This window comes from Penicillium waksmanii, assembly GCF_028829765.1.
Source record: "Penicillium waksmanii strain IBT 27052 chromosome Unknown utg000010l:1.0-3698451.0:1.0-3701458.0, whole genome shotgun sequence".
In the NCBI taxonomy this organism is placed as follows: domain Eukaryota; kingdom Fungi; phylum Ascomycota; class Eurotiomycetes; order Eurotiales; family Aspergillaceae; genus Penicillium; species Penicillium waksmanii.
The window spans coordinates 1,469,521-1,487,185 of NW_026643256.1; the positions used below are offsets into that span (position 1 = coordinate 1,469,521).

The following is a 17,665-nucleotide window of genomic DNA, read 5'->3' on the forward strand; positions in this document are numbered from 1 at the left end:
TGTAAAGTTGGCCTAAGCAACTATCCCAGAAAATGTTATCTATGTAGTTAGGTTATAGGGATACTAAGGTTCAAAGAAAATAGAGTGATCATATGAAATTTGTTTGTTCAAGAGTAAAAGAGGATCATAAAAGGTGTTTGAAAAATTGATTGATTTTGTGCAATTCTCTACAAGCGGATATTCAAAGGTCACAAATTCAACAACCTTTTATCCCTGCATAATGGTAAGTATCAATAACCCCTCCCCTCTTTGAGAGGGTTGCTCCTGTACGTGGTATTGTGGTGCTGGCAGTTGAAAAGCGTGGATTGGATTTAAATCGTTTTGACATAGAGCTAAGTCAAGATTTAGATGTATCACCGAGCAGCAAATATGGATTCCACTTCACCTCCTACGCAGGAAGCTTACCCTATTTTGTGGATATGAATGCGCAGGGTGGAAATATACCGTTCGATCAGGCGGTTCTATCTCTTAAAGGGGTTCAGAATCGATTTTCGCTAGATGATATTTAACCCCGATTCTCTACCAGTATTTAGATTAAGAAATTATAGATAAGATAGGAACGCCAGCAGAAACAAGAGATATATACTGAAAGATGGGAACGCTCGCTAGCAGTCTGCGTTGGCAGACGGGTCGATCGCAAGAGGACAAAACCACCACACTCGAAGAGTGCAGGAGAGTAGTAGACAAAGCGGTGCCCTACTGAGAAAACAGCATTCAGAATATTCGAGCCCTTAGCATAACCGCAGCGTGTATCTGAATAACGAAAATAACATTGGTCTGAAAGGTGTTGCGTAAGTTAACTATCATCGAGGGCTTATATACTGTATGAAGGTAAGGCCTAAGGCCTAGGTGGGAAAGGGGGGAGCATGGTATGGTATATGAGCAGCTTTTCAAACTCTTTAATCGAGAAATATCTTTTACTTCGTATATACTTCTAGAAATATAGCTGCCGCTGGTTTGATCACCTTAGGAGAGGACCCAAGGAGCTGAGGTTTTTTTGCACCATATCGCCGTGTATAGATTCCATGGTTGCTTTCAGTAACTTAGTATCAAAGGCATTTGTGTAATGTATGTAATGTGTGTAGCTTCGTCGACCTCGCGTTCTGTTGATCATCATCACGCAGCCGTTGTGGCGATACGGCGACGTAATTCTTTTTATCTTCAACCGATGAATGGCTTTGTGATTAATGAAATCCAAAATATACCCGACGGGTGTCTAATTTGCATGATTACACTTTGGAAAGTAAATGCGAAGCTTTCGAACAACGCCTTTGATAACCGCATTCCAACGATGCTCATGCTATTTAGAATCGTTCCTTGCTGCATCAACGCAAAGACCCTGCATGAAACCACAGAAACTCTCCACGATTCCATCTGCATACTTCTGATCCATATTCTCATCCGAGACCGTCATGATGGCTTCCAGCCCTGTTTTAGTCACCAATACAAGCACATTCGCCGTACTTGATGGCCGGTTTGGTAGTGCGTACATCGATGTCTCACAAGAAACCCCATCCATAACGCAAGGGTCCTCTTCATCCATGTTCTGGAATCGGACAAAGCTGCCAAATTCTGTGGAAGATGGCCATGAGGTGCTGTGCTTGATGATCTCTTGGAGACCAAGGTTCTCGAATGGCATGGTCTCGATATGTTGCCGTTGGACTTGGAGGAGTAGAGCTAGGTTGTCATTGCTCTCGTTTCTGTCTGTGGGTGAAATGTGCATTCGCACAGGGATTATGTTGAGACAAGGTCCGACCATTCGGTCTTCGCCCTCAATATCCAAGTTTCGCCCGTGAACAACTTGACCGAAGACAATTTCCTGGGAAAACTCCTCTTTCTTGCCGAAGTTCTGGTCGGCTTCGCTGAGCCCTGCCAAGGTAAGTCCCCATGCCGTCTTTGCCACTGTAGCCATAGTGATCCCGGACTGGGGTTTGAGAAGTGGAATCTGTTTAGCAGCCAGGAGCATCACTGGATCTTTCCTATCTCTGTTTGAATCTTCTGTTGATCTCCCTGGCAGACTTGCTGGATCATCCCGTAACCCAAGATTGACCAGGGACGTCATTTTCGCGCCCTGCAAGACTCTCCGCCATAGCGCATATGCTTCCACTGTCCTTTTGGCTTCGACACGGCTAATGTGATCAGCGAACGAGGCCGCCGGGGGGAGTGGCTTTCCATTATACGCGGTAGCTAGATCGCCACAAACAACAGCGATAGACAAACCATCAAACTGGGCATGCGGGACACGAAGCACAAGCTTGCGTTGAGAATCCCCTTGTAGCGTTATCAAATGGGCCTGAAACGGCGGTTGGCCATCTGTTGGAACTGCCATTTTGAATGAGTCCTGGGCGCAAAACTCGGTGAGATCAGGGACACTGTCATGCCGGATCAACTGGATATCAAGTTTCCCCATAATAAATTGAACAACCTCCTTAAAGTCACCATCAGAGTTGATGGCAAAGGCACTGCGCAGAATAGGATGATGCTGCAAAATCTGCTGGCAGGCATGTAGTAGTTGAGCTTCGTCAAGATTTTCTGGCAAAGAGATCCAGATGTAGCGGGGATAGAATTGGGCCAGGGTCATCCGTTGAAACTCGGTGGTTGGGAGAATCTCAGTGATCTCCTTCGAGATTTTAGCCGGCAGTTTGGCAAGAAGGTCGGCATAATTTTCTGCTCTCTTGCAATTTACTTTTGTCATTGTTACACGATCGCCATTTCTGTTATCATTTCTAGGGTCCATTATCCGGATTGACTGATCAAGAAGATCGGACAAGACAGGATATGAGAAAATCTCCTTGACATTCAGAGCTAGCCCTTCACGTCTCGCTATTGTCGCTAGACGCATAGCAGTGATAGAGTCCCCGCCAAGATCGAAGAAGTTGCTGTTCATCCAGACGGTTTTTGGATCCAGGCTCAAGGTCGTCGCCACCAGCTGTTGTATCTGGCACTCTTGTTCGGTGAATGGGGCTTTATTTGAACAATCGGAAAGTCCAAGGCTAGACGTGTGCATGGAAGCCTCCTCGGAGTTATCAGAAAATTTCGAGAAAATACCATTAGCTGACTCCGAACTCGGGAGCAGCTGCTCCTTAATGCCACTTTTTGGGTTTTCGACATGGATTTGGTCCAGGGTGATTGATTCGTCCGACTGTATCTGACGAACCACTTGTTGAACTTGAAAAAAGAAGGTTATTAACTCATCATGCGAGATGACTCCAGTGTCGTAGTTTGCCTGCACTGTGAACCCCTTATTCTGTTGTTCCAAGAAGCAGGTCATAGCAAGCGCAAACCCACCAAACTCCACACGACTGGCAGAATCTTCTTGGCTGACAAATGGCTCTGGAGCCTGAAGCTGTTCGACGGGCAAGATATTCAAGTATGTCTGTAGCTGGCAAGCACGGGCAGTGTCCTCGCTGATGTTGCGGATATGTTGGAGACCATAATGTTCGAATTCCAGAGCACGGATACTTGTCGTTTGGATCTCTCTTAGCGCTGCTTCGACTTTCTGAGACGGGTGCACTTGAATGCGCATGGGATACGACGCTAGAGTTGGACCGGTGATGGTCGCAATCCCAGCGAGCGAGGCAAGGCGTCCCGATGATGTGACGCCAACCACAACATCACGGGATCCAGTGAATCGGGAAATAACACTGGCAACAGCTAGACGAATGACTGTGGTCAGGGTATGGCCGTTATTTTTGCCGGTGAGATTCATGACGGGATATGTCAACGATCCTCCCGCCTGGGGAGAGTAACGGGCCGAAGGAACTGGCGGGAAAGCACCGGCACGCGGATCAAGATTGGCGAGCTCAGCGCGCCAGAAATCCTTGGATTTATCGCCATCATTTTCCACCACGTATTCAATGAATGATGAAAAGTGCCGAGGACGCAGGGTCTGTCCTCTATAAGCCGCCGCGGTCTGCTCCAGGAATTTCCGAACCGTCCATGCATCACAGAGAGAATGATGCAATGACAAAACCCAAACTCGACACCCATTCGATGTAGCCGGAGAGATTGCCATGCGAACGAGCTGCTCACCAAGACCGACCTGTCGCTGGGCATCTGTGGTGATATAATCTTCCAAGTCATTGGGTTTATCCCACACCACATGGTCGCCACGAATGACCGCTTGGTACAACCGAGAGCCGGCTTGAAATAATCGGGAACGCAGAATGGTATTTGATTCCGTAACACGTTTCCATGCCTCCTCCAGTTCTTTCTCTGTCATCTCAGGTGGAATTGCGTAGAGATAACGGCACTGATAGGTACCAGCGTTTGCGATGGAAAGAAACATCATGCCTTCCTGCAAAGCCGTACATGGATAGATATCTTCAAGGGCTTCGCTCATGACATTGCATTGATGCATTGCTTCGTGTCTGATGGAATTGTTTTCCTCAAATTTGGAATTTTCGATGAGGGAGAATGGCCGGTATTTCTTGAGAGCGGATCGCTGGGAGGGCTTTTGCATTACCAACGCCATATCACAAAGTTTTGGGTGTGCAAAAATTTGAGCAACAGTCAACTCCCTCCCTTTATCCATGGCCAATCCAGCTAGCCGCATAGCCGTGATTGAGTCCCCTCCCAAGCTAAACAGGGTATCGTCCATACCGACGGCCTCGGGCTTCAAGCCGAGGAGACTGACCACCAATTCATGCATGTCACTTTCTTGTTGGGTCGAAGGAAATCTTTTTTCTTGCTTTGCTGCTGCATATCGCTGTAGATCTTCCAGAGAAAGAGAAGCCGCATGATCCCTGAGCAGCTTGCGGTCTATTTTTCCCGATGCTGTTGTGGGCATTCTGGTTAGCTGAAAGAAAAGGCATGGAACCATATACCCGGGAAGTTGGCATCTTAGTTGCACCTCTGCCTGAATAATGGAGGACTGAAAATCATCGTCGGGGTCAGAAAGGATGTCTTTCGATTCAAAGTTATCCACTTGGTCTCGAAGAATAAAGGCCACCAGCATGCCAGTGCTGCTTCTAGGCTTGATCACATCCACCACCAAACCGGCAACATCAAGTGACTGGTTTAAACAGTACTCAATCTCCCCGAGCTCGATTCGCTGACCGCGTAGCTTCACTTGCATATCCTTTCGGCCCAAAAATCGGATAGAGCCATCAGATGCGTATTGTACCAAGTCGCCTGTCTTGTAAACTCGTTTATGTGACAATAATGTCAACATATTGCGTAGAAAGCCTGGGGTGTCAACAAAGGCAGCTGTCGTCTTTTCGGTGTCATTTAGATATCCACGTCCAACAATCGGGCCTCCGATTAGCAGCTCACCGATGGCACCAATGGGAACAAGCCGATTGTGATCATTGCTATCGGCAATCCAGCAGACAGCTCCGGTTCCAAATCCAATGTTCAAAGGATCAGAATCCAAAGTAACTTGCAATTGAATAGTGGTGAGAACGCAGCACTCGGCTGGGCCATATACATTAATCAGACGGACATGATTCCCCCAGATGTCGATTACTGCTCGAGATAGCGCCTCTCCACCGACTGCAATGGTCCTCAGACATGGCATGTCTTCAGGACGTAATGCACGAAGGAAGGATGGCGTAAAGTCGGCATAGTTGATGTTGAATCTATTAACAACACTAATAATATCGTTCATCCTATCATCGGGCGAAGGAATACAGACAGTGCCACCGGCGAGCAAGGTTGCCAGATGATCAGTCACGCTCACATCAAATGAGTACGAAGCGAACTGTAAGGCCCTTGTTTCCCTGTCCATCCCAACAGCCTCTATATAGGCCAATGCACTTGAACAGAATGCTCCGTGTTCGATGACCACTCCTTTCGGCTTGCCTGTAGACCCTGAGGTATAGACGACGTAGAGAATATTGGAGGGACTAACATTGGACGGGATATACTGATGAGCGCGATCTGCAAGTCCATTGGTGTGGCTATCATCAGTGTCAATTACCATGGTGCTGCCTGTAAGGCTTTTTGCATTGTATGCCAATTCTGGAGGGCAAACCACGAATGGTGCTTGAGCATCCTCACAGATGGTCTTTAATCGCATTGATGGAGTGGCGGGATCCAATAAGACAAATGCAGCACCTGCTTTGATGACACCCAAGATGGCCACGGCAACCCATTTAGATTTTTCAAAATAGAGAGGTATGATCATATCTGGTCTAGCATGTCCTGACTCTGACAATTGCAAGGCGAATCCACTAGACAGGGCTTCGAGTCTGCCGTAAGAGAACTCTCCATCCCATGCACAGATAGCGGTGACGTCCGGTTGAGATCGGGACACTTCTGAAATCAACTCTTGAGCACAAAGCTGAACATTTCCAGGAGCCCTGATACCATTCCACTTCCGCAAGTCCATCCGATCTTCGGGACATAAGCCCTCGATCTCGGCCACGCGTGAATGTTTTGCACGGCTGATGCACTTCATAATATGCGAGTGCTGTTGCAGAATCCTCTTCATCTGGACTTCCGGAATGATGTAATGATCGTAGACGGCCTGCACGCTGACTTTGTTTCCGGACGGTTCGACAACCAGGGTGATCGGGTATGTTCCGAACGTGGCATGGTTTTCAAGATCCTGAGTTTGAGTAACTTCACTGAACACAGAATAACCGTCATACCTCTTCGGTTGCAAGACAATGAGACTCTGGAAATTGCACGAATCCGTGTGTTCTGAGGACAATTTGCGGATTCGATTGAGGCCGAACTGCTCATATGGGACCATCTCTTCCCGCCGATGATGCAACTTCTTCCAAGCATCGCCAATTGACTCGTCGCCTTGCACCAAGACCTGCATGGGGAATGTGCTGATGGTTGGCCCACTCATTGATTCGACACCTGGCATTATAGCGCGCCGTCCAGTGTCAGTGAGGCCGAACACGACTTCTTCAGATGCTGTATAGCGCGAAACAAGGATTGCCCACGACAGAGCGACCGTGGTGGATAGATTATCAAAATCCTTCCATTGATTCAGATTTGTTATATGGATAAATGACTTGGTAGCTTTGGGGACGTAAGCTTCAGCTGGTAGAGCTGGAAATGAAGTTGGAGCCATGCGAGTGAGTTCACTGCGCCAGAAATTCTCGGATTTCTCGTTGAATGCATGCAGACAGTATGCAGCAAATCGTGAGAAAGACTGATCCGAGACCATATTCCCAGAAATAACGGCCTCTAGATGTTTCATGATTAAGGCTAGTGACCAGTCATCATATAAGGCATGATGCAGTGTGATGACAAAATGAGCCGGGCTTGTTGAATCCGCGTTCTGAATGAAACCTGCGCGCGCCAACGGGGCACCCAATCCCATCTCTTTTTTGCAGTCCTCAATAAGATACTGTTGGAGACTACCGCTTTTTTGGCATCCAATACCACTTCGCAGGACAGCCTGTAACACGCCCTGTGAGCCAAGCTGCACGATCCTCGTGCGGAGGATTGTATGGGCATTGACGGTGGCATTCCACGCAGCACGGAACTGGTCGAAAGTGATGCCGACCTCCAGACGATACACATAACGTGCGACATACATGTGTGGAGACTTGGCAGAAAGGACTACAAGTCCTTCCTGTGCTGCGGTGCAAGGGTAGGCGTCCTCGATATCGTCCTCGATCGTGTCGCATAAATTCGCGATAGTGGACAGGATATTGTTAAAATCGGTGCTTCCCACCATCAGCGAAAAGGCAGGAATTGATGGTTCATCATGGCCCTCAACGCCATTTTGAATGCTCCGATTGAGAGGATCAGGAGTTGGATGAAGAGTTTTCTCACTCAGAATTTTCACCGTCATTATGGCCTTGCGATGTTTGAAAATCGAGTCTGAGGGAGTAAAAAATGAAGTTTCCAAGTTTTGCCAAGTTTTGGTTCCTTGGTGGTAGATACGGTTAAAGGAAATTCTTTCTTCATACATATAGACCCTGTCTGATGCTACTATTTCTCTCTAGTGCATAACCATTGCAAAGGACACAGATGTACCATCTGAGACCCACTCAAGTAGGTCAACTAGTGTTTTCGCACCGGAGAAAGGAAGTGTACCATACGTAGGAACTGAAGGATCAGCGACGGAAATTAGGCAAGGGCAAGGTTGTTTGGCTGTCGATCATACCCGCTTGGCACGAACCTTTGCCTAATGTAAGATCAGCTGAGGGTTGTAGATCGGAAGAGCTGCAACCCAAAGAAATCCATTATCACTGCTTCAATTACCCATGTTCATCTTTATTGATTTCCTTATATTAATAATAAATCTATGGTTTTTGATGTGTCATTTGAAGTCGATCGCTCTCAATAATAATTTTGAATGAGGTACAATGTCTGGACAGTATGTAGTAACACATTGGGCGTACATTAGCGTGTGATGTTGTAATTTACAGTATCAAACAGCTGAGTGCTTATGCAACTGGGATTTACATATAGAGATGAGAAATATTGGCTGGGTATTCTGGATACGGGCCCACAATTGTGCCGATGTTCCGGCGTAACATGTACTGTCCAGACAGTGTACGTAAAGAGGTGGCCAAGGAAAAGTGGATAGTCTCCTGCATATGCTGTGTTACCACCGGATTATTAGAGGCCGGAAGAAAACATACACATTGTACAAATTTGAGCCATGGCTGAGCTGAAGTACAGAGAATTTCTCCACATTACTAGTGCCTGACTAAAATCCAGCCGCTGCATTAGTGTTTAATAGAATCGCGCTACAATTTTTACTGTATTTACCACCCAGTCTGATATGCGATTCAGTAATTATATGATCCAAAAGCCTGTAAGAAATTTATACGATACGAACGCTCCATGTTTCAATATGACTTCACGCCAGCATTAGCTCATGCAGCTGTGACCAGGTCATGTAAGGCATTTTCGTACGTAATAATATTGCAGTCGCTTTCTATAGACTCGCAGTGATTTGATCACTAGCGGCATTTAATACTAATATGTTGATATCACGAAGGGACCAAGCTAAGTGCAGCTCATATCACAGCTATTTCTTAAAAGTCTGTCCACTCGCAGATTGACCTATTCTTATCTCGATCAACTCCAAAGTCCCAGGACCAAGATGACAAAGATCCTTCGCCTTCATACGGCTCAAAGCAAACCAGATCTCTGGGAAACCCTAAAAAGTCCCACACACCCCTTGAGTGCCGCTTGGCCAACCTTCCTGGACCAAGACAAATATTTCCAACATTACTGCGAAAAACTCGACAAAATTGAAGCCTTTGCTGCTATGCAGTACGCCATTGTCGAAGTCGATGCCTATGGAAAAGAGAACATTATCGCCTGTGGACGCTCCGTTCCTTTTTACTGGCCTGAACTGGACCAAATTGGGGGCAAGAAGGGGCTGCGCCAACATCCTGAAGTATTGCATACCCTGCCAGATGAAGGCTACGATGCAATTCTGTCCCGGGCTTTCGAGCAGCAACTCGCAAGAGAAGGGACTGTCCAAGATATGGGTGTGGTAATGCCCTTACCTGATCCTGCCAGGACGCGTACAGAACCACCCAATGCACTCTCTGCCATTTCAATCACTGTTTCCCCAAAGTATCGTTCTCAGGGACTAGCAGATATTCTCATCATGGCTATGAAGCAAACAGCAATAGAGCTAGACTATGACGCAATGGTTGTGCCTCTTCGACCAACACGAAAATCCGATTTCCCGACAATAAGAATGCGGGATTATTTATCATGGCCGGCGAAAGTGGCCCCAGGCTGTGCCATTTATCAGAAAGAAAACAGGCCGAATCCAAACCTACCTTTTGATCCGTGGCTGCGGAAACACATTCGACTGGGAGCCAGGGTGATTAAAGTGGCTCCAAAGAGTATGCTTGTGGAGGGCAGTGTTGAAGAGTGGCAACAGTGGACTGGTGTCAAATTTAGCCAGCTGATTGGAAACACTGATACCCCTTTGAAAAAAGAATCCGGGTCTGGCAAGATGTATTTAGAAGCTGTTTTTCCGAACGGACTTGTTCCCTTGAGGTATTATGTTGATGAGCAATGCTGTGTCTACCAAGAGCCGAATATCTGGCTTTATCATGAGCTTCCCCTGGGCAGCCTTTGTGCGGAAGCGATATTATGACAGACTCAGTCTCAAGCCATGCCAGGCAGCAGCCACTCAATTTTCAAGTTGTTTTCACTATTTATTTTGGTTTCAGGAGCTCTACATGGTCCTGATCAATAACCATCTTCAAGTTTACAGTAACGCGCTGGCATTGGAACTTATTTCTCTACAATCTATATTCCGTGTGGTTTGGGTTTTCAAAAAGCAGCAACGAACGGGCTACTACTTTCCCCAGGTAACTACCTCCATCGCAACTCCCTAGGTAGGATACAGAAAATAGTAAAATGATCAATTTAGATCCTTTGAATACGTACTAAAAACACGCAAGGGTATAATTATCCGTGCGTACAAGTATGTGACAGTGTATCGTTTTGTTACCAGAAAAGAAAACACAGTCTCAGAACGATTTCAGCTAATACCGACAGTCGGTAATCCCAAGCCGCTGACATGGTAGACTCCAACTTGAAAATTGCCATTAATGTACTAGTTAGTACGTAAATCTAAATTAGATTACCAGACTAGAACGTTTTGGCTACATAGACAAACATGAAAATTAAATGGAAGAAAAATACCCGATTAAATGAATACTTTCAATGGTCACAATACTGATGCTTTGAGGAAGCCTTCAAGAATCAGGCTTTCACATCAAGCTCTTCAGCCTAAAATCACATGGTGTTCGTGCTCGACTCGGAGTAAAGGATTCAGCTGTTATTCTGACGCCACAGCATCATTGATGTGATACATCAAGCGTTCTTTTCAATGATTCAGTTGGGTAAGACATTAATGTCGAATTCGGCGGCGATTATTTGAAACAATTGAGGATAGAAGGGAAGTTTTCCTCTTTGAAAATAAGTATTCAGAATCACAATAACTTTGCTGCAGCCTACACCGTGAACTATACCATCCCGCTAATCTCCTCAAAGATTAATCCTTCTTTAATTTAATTTTTAATTTAAGTGTGTCCTTCAAAAATGTACAATGTAGCTCCCGGGAGGGCCACCTGGATGGTTGAGAGAATGGTGGACGCCAAGCTGTACAAATTATCACAAATTTCTAGGCATATTTCACAAGGTTCTTTGCACACAAAAACCTTTGATCAAACTCGGAGCCGGTTGATCGTCCACAGCAGTCTCATGTACGAGTGTTCGCTAACTTTCTTGAATGCGTGACCCACAACCGGCGCTAATGCAGATTCGAATGCAGATTCGAAATAGTCTTCAGCGAGGCCAGCCGCCGATCGCCGATCGGAGTACGATCGGACCCAGCTCAGTTCTATTGTGCTCGAGTGCTTTTGTCTCGAGCTGAAGTCTCACATGTCTCATAGAGTTCAGGCATTTACTTAGTGTATCAGCCGGGGATCTGAAGCTCCGGAGCTGATTAATCGGGTCTCATGGACTAAATTTCGAACCTCATTGGCACAAGTGTCCTCATGCAGATCTTCAGCTGTAAAACCTTATCTGATCAATGCTCCCTTCTTTTCCTTTTTTCTTTTTCTCCCTTGATGTTTGGTGGAGAAACATTGACATGCGTAAATTGTATCATACCTGTCCACTTTCAAATACACAGAAAACATGATGTGTACTTGCGATACATGCTCGAATTTCCCATGACTACAGATTCATGAAAAGCCCCACCTCCTATCGGTAACGGGTCCCTCGGATGATATGGCTCTTAAGGGAGAAATTCCCCATCGATTGCAGATTCCAGGTGGAATCGTAGTCTCTGTTCTCATGTTTTGAGACATTCTGATTCACTATGGGTGATTTCTACCCAGAGCCTACACCAATAGGCTACAAATGGCGCTCTTCCAGATGGTTTATCCTCACAACTATCACGGTCGCATTGTTTAGTGGTTAGTACAGCCTCAGACTGTATTGGATTCACCATTTACTATGCTAACACTTTCTAGAAACTTTCCTTTATGGATTTATCGTCCCAATTCTGCCATATATGCTTCAATTCCGTCTACACATCAACCCATCTCAAACGCAGAAGTTTACCTCAGCCATTCTCGCCCTTCATGGTTTTGTCTCCGTTGTCTCAGGTCCTATTATCGGACACTTTGCCGATAAAACTCCGAGCCGCAGGATCCCACTGCTACTATCTCTCTTCGCATGCATAATTAGTACTGGGATTGTTTCTATCACATCTTCGATGATTCTACTTTTCATAGGCCGTGTGATACAGGGAGTTGCAGCCTCTGCGGTGTGGATTGTTGGTTTTGCAACTATTGCAGACGCCGTGGGTCAGGAAAATAGTGGTACGGTAATGGGTCTAACGATGTCCTTTGTTAATGTAGGGATGATCAGTGGGCCAGCTGCCGCGGGGTTGCTCTTAGAGGTTGGTGGATATTGGATAGCGTGGCTTACACCACTTCTCATTTTGATTATTGACCTTGCTGCACGTTTGGTGATGATTGAGTACCCACTGAAGGATCCTTCTCCTCTACCCAAGGAAGAGTCGGGAGAGACGCCAAGAACAGCAGAGATATCACAGACAACAGAGACAGCATGCCTACTTTCCCCGCAGCAAGAAACCGTGCACACATATACTGCCACTGACTTTTGGCGTATTATGATGTGTGACCCTCGTGCACTAACAGTTCTATCTGTTGTGACCTCTGGCACAGCTGTGGCAGGGAGCTTTGAAGCAACACTTCCTCTACACGTACAAGAGACGTTCGGATATGGCCCAGGGACAACTGGGTTCTTATTCTCGGCCCTAGTCATCCCCGGCCTCCTCATTAGCCCCTTGGCAGGTTGGATCCGTGATCGTATCGGAATACGGCTTCCAGCTGTGATCTCTTTAACCCTTCAAGCGGCACTTTTAGGGCTACTAGGCATTGCTGGAAGCGATCGTGTCTCCTGGGCCAGTGCTCAAAGCTGGGGAGGAACAATTTATACAGCCTCTATTTTCGCTATAGGTGCATGCCGACCTATCACATCAGGTATGGGGCCTGTTGAACTACCTGGTAAGTGCATTCCTCTCTTGTACAATTCGCAACATGCCAGCGAATCATACCTAGTAACATGCTAATATATTTACCCATATTGTAGCTGTGGTGAAAGCCCACGAAGAAATATCTCCAGGTGTCTTTGGACCTACAGGGGGGGTTATCCCGCGTATTTTCCATGGTAGAAGTTGCTGCTGCCCTTGGTATGATGATTGGCCCCATCATTAGTGGCATCCTGAAGGAAACGTTTGGCTACGACTATATGAGTTGGGCTTGGGGTGAGTCAATCATAATCCCTCTTCATTCATGTTGCTTACTTGAACAGGTCTGCTTAATCTTATCCTCGCTGTTTTTGTAGCGTGCTTCCTAGGTCCTAGGAATCCAGACAAAATTATTTCCCCTGAAGAAATTAGTTAGGACCACCTGGACAGGAGTTTCACTTCTCATAAGTTGATAGAAGAAAAAAGATGACAAGGATTGTGAACCAGATCAGATATACGGAAAGCAAGTACAATTTGTAAAAAATCTCGTTTAAATAGTAGAGGCATACCCTGTAAAAGTTCAGACTTACAGACTTCTGTAACGGTAATTTTTTCCTTATAGCACTCTAATCTTCTGTAAAGGATTTCAACAGCTGTGGGGTAGGATCAGGGTTCCTCTTTAAAGAAGTTAGCAAAAGTCTCTATCTGTTATATATTAATAAGCCTTAATGATCTAAGACAATAACTTAATTATCTGCAACATCTAGTTTAATACTGTATTCTTATAGTTACAGAGTATAGCTAGAGTAAGCTGCTTATAGCAGATAGTATTAACTACTTATTCCCGTATGTTCTGATACTTATATATAAAACTATATAATACAGTACGTACCTTCCTCTCGTCTAGCTTCTTTTGGATTTCTTCTGGGAGCATCTTTAGTCAAGTACTAGCTAGGTAAAAAAAAATTCAGGAATGGCAGACTAGACTTACGCCCTCGGGCTTTTATTATTTACCATTGCAGATTGGGAGAACGCAAACGTATCGCAGTGGGTATTCTTACCCCTCTCACCCCGTTCTCACCTCTCGCCCGGTTCTCCATACCCTATGGTCGTATGTACAATGAATTCCCGGAGAGGGGGGTATATCCTCATATGTGATGCATTTGAGTATAGTGAATTTACAGCGTCGCTTGAGCTTCGTGCGACCGCGGGTGGGAAGGGCGAGTGTGCAATAAACAAGAAGAGGCTGGGTAATGCGTGAGAGCTGTGGCCAAGAATAAGCGCTACTGTAGCAATATTATTTCTCTCAATTTCCTACCAGACTATTTGGTTACTATGAAAATCCTGCATATCAGTCTTCGAGCCACAGGTCGTAGGGAGATCTGTCGCAACCCTCCCAAAGGATAACCAGTCATATGGTAAGCTGGGAACCTCCCACCTGGTTCCTCGTTCTAGAGCAAGCGCTGAGTCCGCAGGTAAAGCGCCGGTCGGAGGGAGTTCGATGCAAATTTAATACCTCAAGTCGCGGCAAATGGTTCGAAAGCCTCTCGCGTGGACCAGCATGGCTAGTATTGGCTTCAATCTCCTTCATATGTCGTTCGTTTCAGCGCATCCTACGAAAGGTGATCAGGACCTTTTAAGATTTGCCAGCATAGCTTTGCGATAGGTAGCGGGAAATAGTCTAGTATTTCAAAGTTCAATTGAATTATGAGATAAATTGAAGGTCTATATCTGTTGAAAGATCTCTAGGAGACTAGTATAGCGTGTATTACACATTACTTCGCCGACTCCACCGTTTATTTGCAAACACATAGTATAAAAGAACGGATAGACGGACGTCGTTTAGTCCCGTCTCTGCAGTTAAATAGTAACTTAGTGGGTCCCAAGTTCTTCACCTCGTGTAACCCAAATTGACGTCTTTGGTAACTTCAAAGAACTTGCGTCATTACCTTCAATTATTTCGGTCCGATAAATAATAGTAAATCAACCCGACTCTTTCTCAAAACATTGTTATGCAACTAAGCGTATGCGAATGACTTACCGAAAAGTAATATAGCCGCAAACCGCTGTACAGATTTTCATTTTAGACATTGTTCTATGCCCAAAGATGTACATAATTCTTGACACTTCTTTTCCTGTTGCTCTCCACAACCGCAGACCCTTTTTGCGCAACGTACCCTGACCAGAGCAGGGCTGATCTATTTATTTATAGTTTCATTTGTGCTTTTATGTTAGATGCCGCACTCTGTACACCTACTAGGTAGACACTACTATACCCCGTACTGTGTTTAATCCCGATGAGCCTCAACCCATGTCCACCAGCTCCAATCACTGATGTGCAATTCACTGTCTCCCCAGGCGCGTCAATAGATGACCTCATGTACAACTTGGACCCCAACAGCTTGGGGTCGATGGGGTCGATGGGGTCGATAAGCAGTCTCCACACCTCAAAAAGATAGGATGCATGCCTGTGGGAACTACAAGTTGGCCCCTCGGCCCCTCCGCTCCGCTCCCCGAAAGAGGCCAGCTTGCCTCTCCACATTTTAGCATCAGCAACAACTCAACTCAACTCCTGCAGGCCGCCAACTTCGACACTCTTTATTCCCCTACGCCTCCATGCATTGTCCATTCGTTCAAATTCTCGCTGATCTACCTTGACGCGGTTCCAACCGACGCGAACCACTCCCTTTTTTATCTGCACAGCCTTCGGCAACCAAATCAAAGAACTGCTTACAAAACAACCACAACCACAACCACAACCCACCTCAACTCTCCTTCGCCCTCTTCATACTCAACCTCAAATTCAACTTCATCACTACGCCCACGCATAATCAATGACACGCAAGAACAATACTCTCTCCAGACGCCGCTCCAAACCGAGTTTGAAAGTAGCAACCGGCCAGAACGGCCATGCGAACGGCGCCATGAACAGCAACATCGAAATGCGCAAGCGCGACACTCCCTCCACCGAATCCTCCACCGAACGAACCTCTCGCGTGATGGCCAGTCCCCAATTCTCCCTCGATAATGAACCCCCCCGTCGTCCCGCAAACCCCCGTCATGACCACCACCAGCTTCCAAAACCTCCCTCCGAGCGATCAGCGCAACTTCCTCCTCCTCTGCGTCCTCTACTTCCTCCAGGGCGTGCCCATGGGCCTGGCTACCGGCTCCGTGCCCTTCCTCCTGAAACCATACCTCTCCTACGGCCAAATCGGTGTCTTCTCCCTCGCCTCTTATCCATATTCGCTCAAACTCTTCTGGAGTCCCATTGTTGATGCCGTGTGGAGCCCAACATTTGGCCGGCGCAAGAGCTGGATTACACCCGTCCAGGTGATTGCCGGCCTGGCGATGATCTATTTGGGCCGCCACATCGGGGCAATGATGGAAGAGGCCGGAGCCAATGGCGGGGCCGGAGTCTGGAATTTCACATATTGGTGGTTTATGCTGGTCTTGTTCTGCGCTACCCAGGATATTGCTGTCGATGGATGGGCCATTACCCTCATGTCTCCACCCAACATCTCCTACGCCTCGACCGCGCAAACCGTCGGCTTGACCGCTGGCCATTTCCTCTCGTACACCGTCTTCCTCGCTTTCAACTCCAAGGACTTCGCCAACCGCTGGTTCCGAGATGTCCCCGGCGATGAAGGACTTCTTTCGTTGGGTGGATACCTGACCTTCTGGGGTTGGGCCTATCTGATTGTGACCCTCGGTCTAGCGTTCCTCAAAAAGGAGGATCATACCCGGGAGCGCGACACCATTATGGATGTGTACAAGAGCATGTGGAGCGTGCTGAAGCTGCGGAATATCCAGACTATCATTGCTATCCATCTCATTGCCAAGATCGGCTTCCAGGCCAATGACGGCGTGACCAGCCTGAAATTGCTGGACAAGGGTTTCGGCCAAGACAACATGGCATTGGTTGTCTTGATTGACTTTCCATTTGAGATCATGCTTGGCTACTACGCCGGTAAATGGTCCACTCAGTATGGCGCCATGCGGCTCTGGGGCTGGGCCTTCGTCGGCCGATTGTCCGCCGCCGTGATCGCCCAATTCACCGTGATGATCTATCCCAGCGGTCCAACGGTCCCATTCTGGTACCTCATGACTGTCATCTTTGAACATGTGATTTCAACCTTTATGAACACGGTCATGTTCGTCGCCATCTCAGCCTTCCACGCCCGTGTTGCAGACCCCGCGATTGGTGGAACTTACATGACCCTCCTCGCAACGTGAGTTTTTCTTCATCTTTCTCTGTGTCTGACCTCGCATTAACCATTCTCCAGGGTATGCAATTTGGGCGGTACTTTCCCCCGCTTCTTCGTCCTCAAGCTGGTGGACTTCTTCACCGAAGCGACCTGTCTTCCCCCCAGCACACCCCCAGCTGCCGATACGCTGAAGGGTGCGCTTGTCACCTCGCCATTCTCTTGTGCCTTGGAGCCAGAGAAGAACCGCTGTGTCAACGGCGGCGGAATCTGCGAGGTCGGTCGGGACGGCTACTACATGACCAACATGTTATGTGTGCTGATTGGCACGATCACTTTTGTCATGTTCATCAAGCCGGCCGCCACTAAGCTCCAGAACCTGCCTCTCCGAGCGTGGCGGCTGATGCCCAGCACGCAGCGAGAGTAGCGGGGATATACATAATACACGTTGCTCGAGCCCAAAGAAAAGGGCAATATACGAATACGACCAATAGATTGATCAAAATAAAAC

At 46.9% G+C, this 17,665-nt stretch overlaps 4 protein-coding genes across 4 annotated transcripts; 3 read left to right on the forward strand and 1 right to left on the reverse strand.

The window, feature by feature from the left end:
- Positions 1-1,300: 1,300 nt before the first annotated feature.
- On the reverse strand, positions 1,301-7,756 carry N7481_012519 (uncharacterized protein; the record flags this gene model as incomplete). Its single annotated transcript, XM_057271738.1, has 1 exon — positions 1,301-7,756. One exon carries the CDS (start codon positions 7,754-7,756, stop codon positions 1,301-1,303), a length of 6,456 nt encoding a protein of 2,151 aa, XP_057115926.1.
- Positions 7,757-9,019: 1,263 nt separating this feature from the next.
- On the forward strand, positions 9,020-10,036 carry N7481_012520 (uncharacterized protein; the record flags this gene model as incomplete). Its single annotated transcript, XM_057271739.1, has 1 exon — positions 9,020-10,036. One exon carries the CDS (start codon positions 9,020-9,022, stop codon positions 10,034-10,036), a length of 1,017 nt encoding a protein of 338 aa, XP_057115927.1.
- Positions 10,037-11,773: 1,737 nt separating this feature from the next.
- Positions 11,774-13,054, forward strand: N7481_012521 (MFS transporter; the record flags this gene model as incomplete). Its single annotated transcript, XM_057271740.1, has 2 exons — positions 11,774-11,870; positions 11,928-13,054. 2 exons carry the CDS (start codon positions 11,774-11,776, stop codon positions 13,052-13,054), a joined length of 1,224 nt encoding a protein of 407 aa, XP_057115928.1.
- Positions 13,055-15,979: 2,925 nt separating this feature from the next.
- N7481_012522 (SD08430p) lies at positions 15,980-17,581 on the forward strand (the record flags this gene model as incomplete). Its single annotated transcript, XM_057271741.1, has 2 exons — positions 15,980-17,181; positions 17,236-17,581. The coding sequence occupies 2 exons, from the start codon at positions 15,980-15,982 to the stop codon at positions 17,579-17,581; spliced, it is 1,548 nt and encodes a 515-aa protein (XP_057115929.1).
- Between the last annotated feature and the right edge of the window lie 84 nt (positions 17,582-17,665).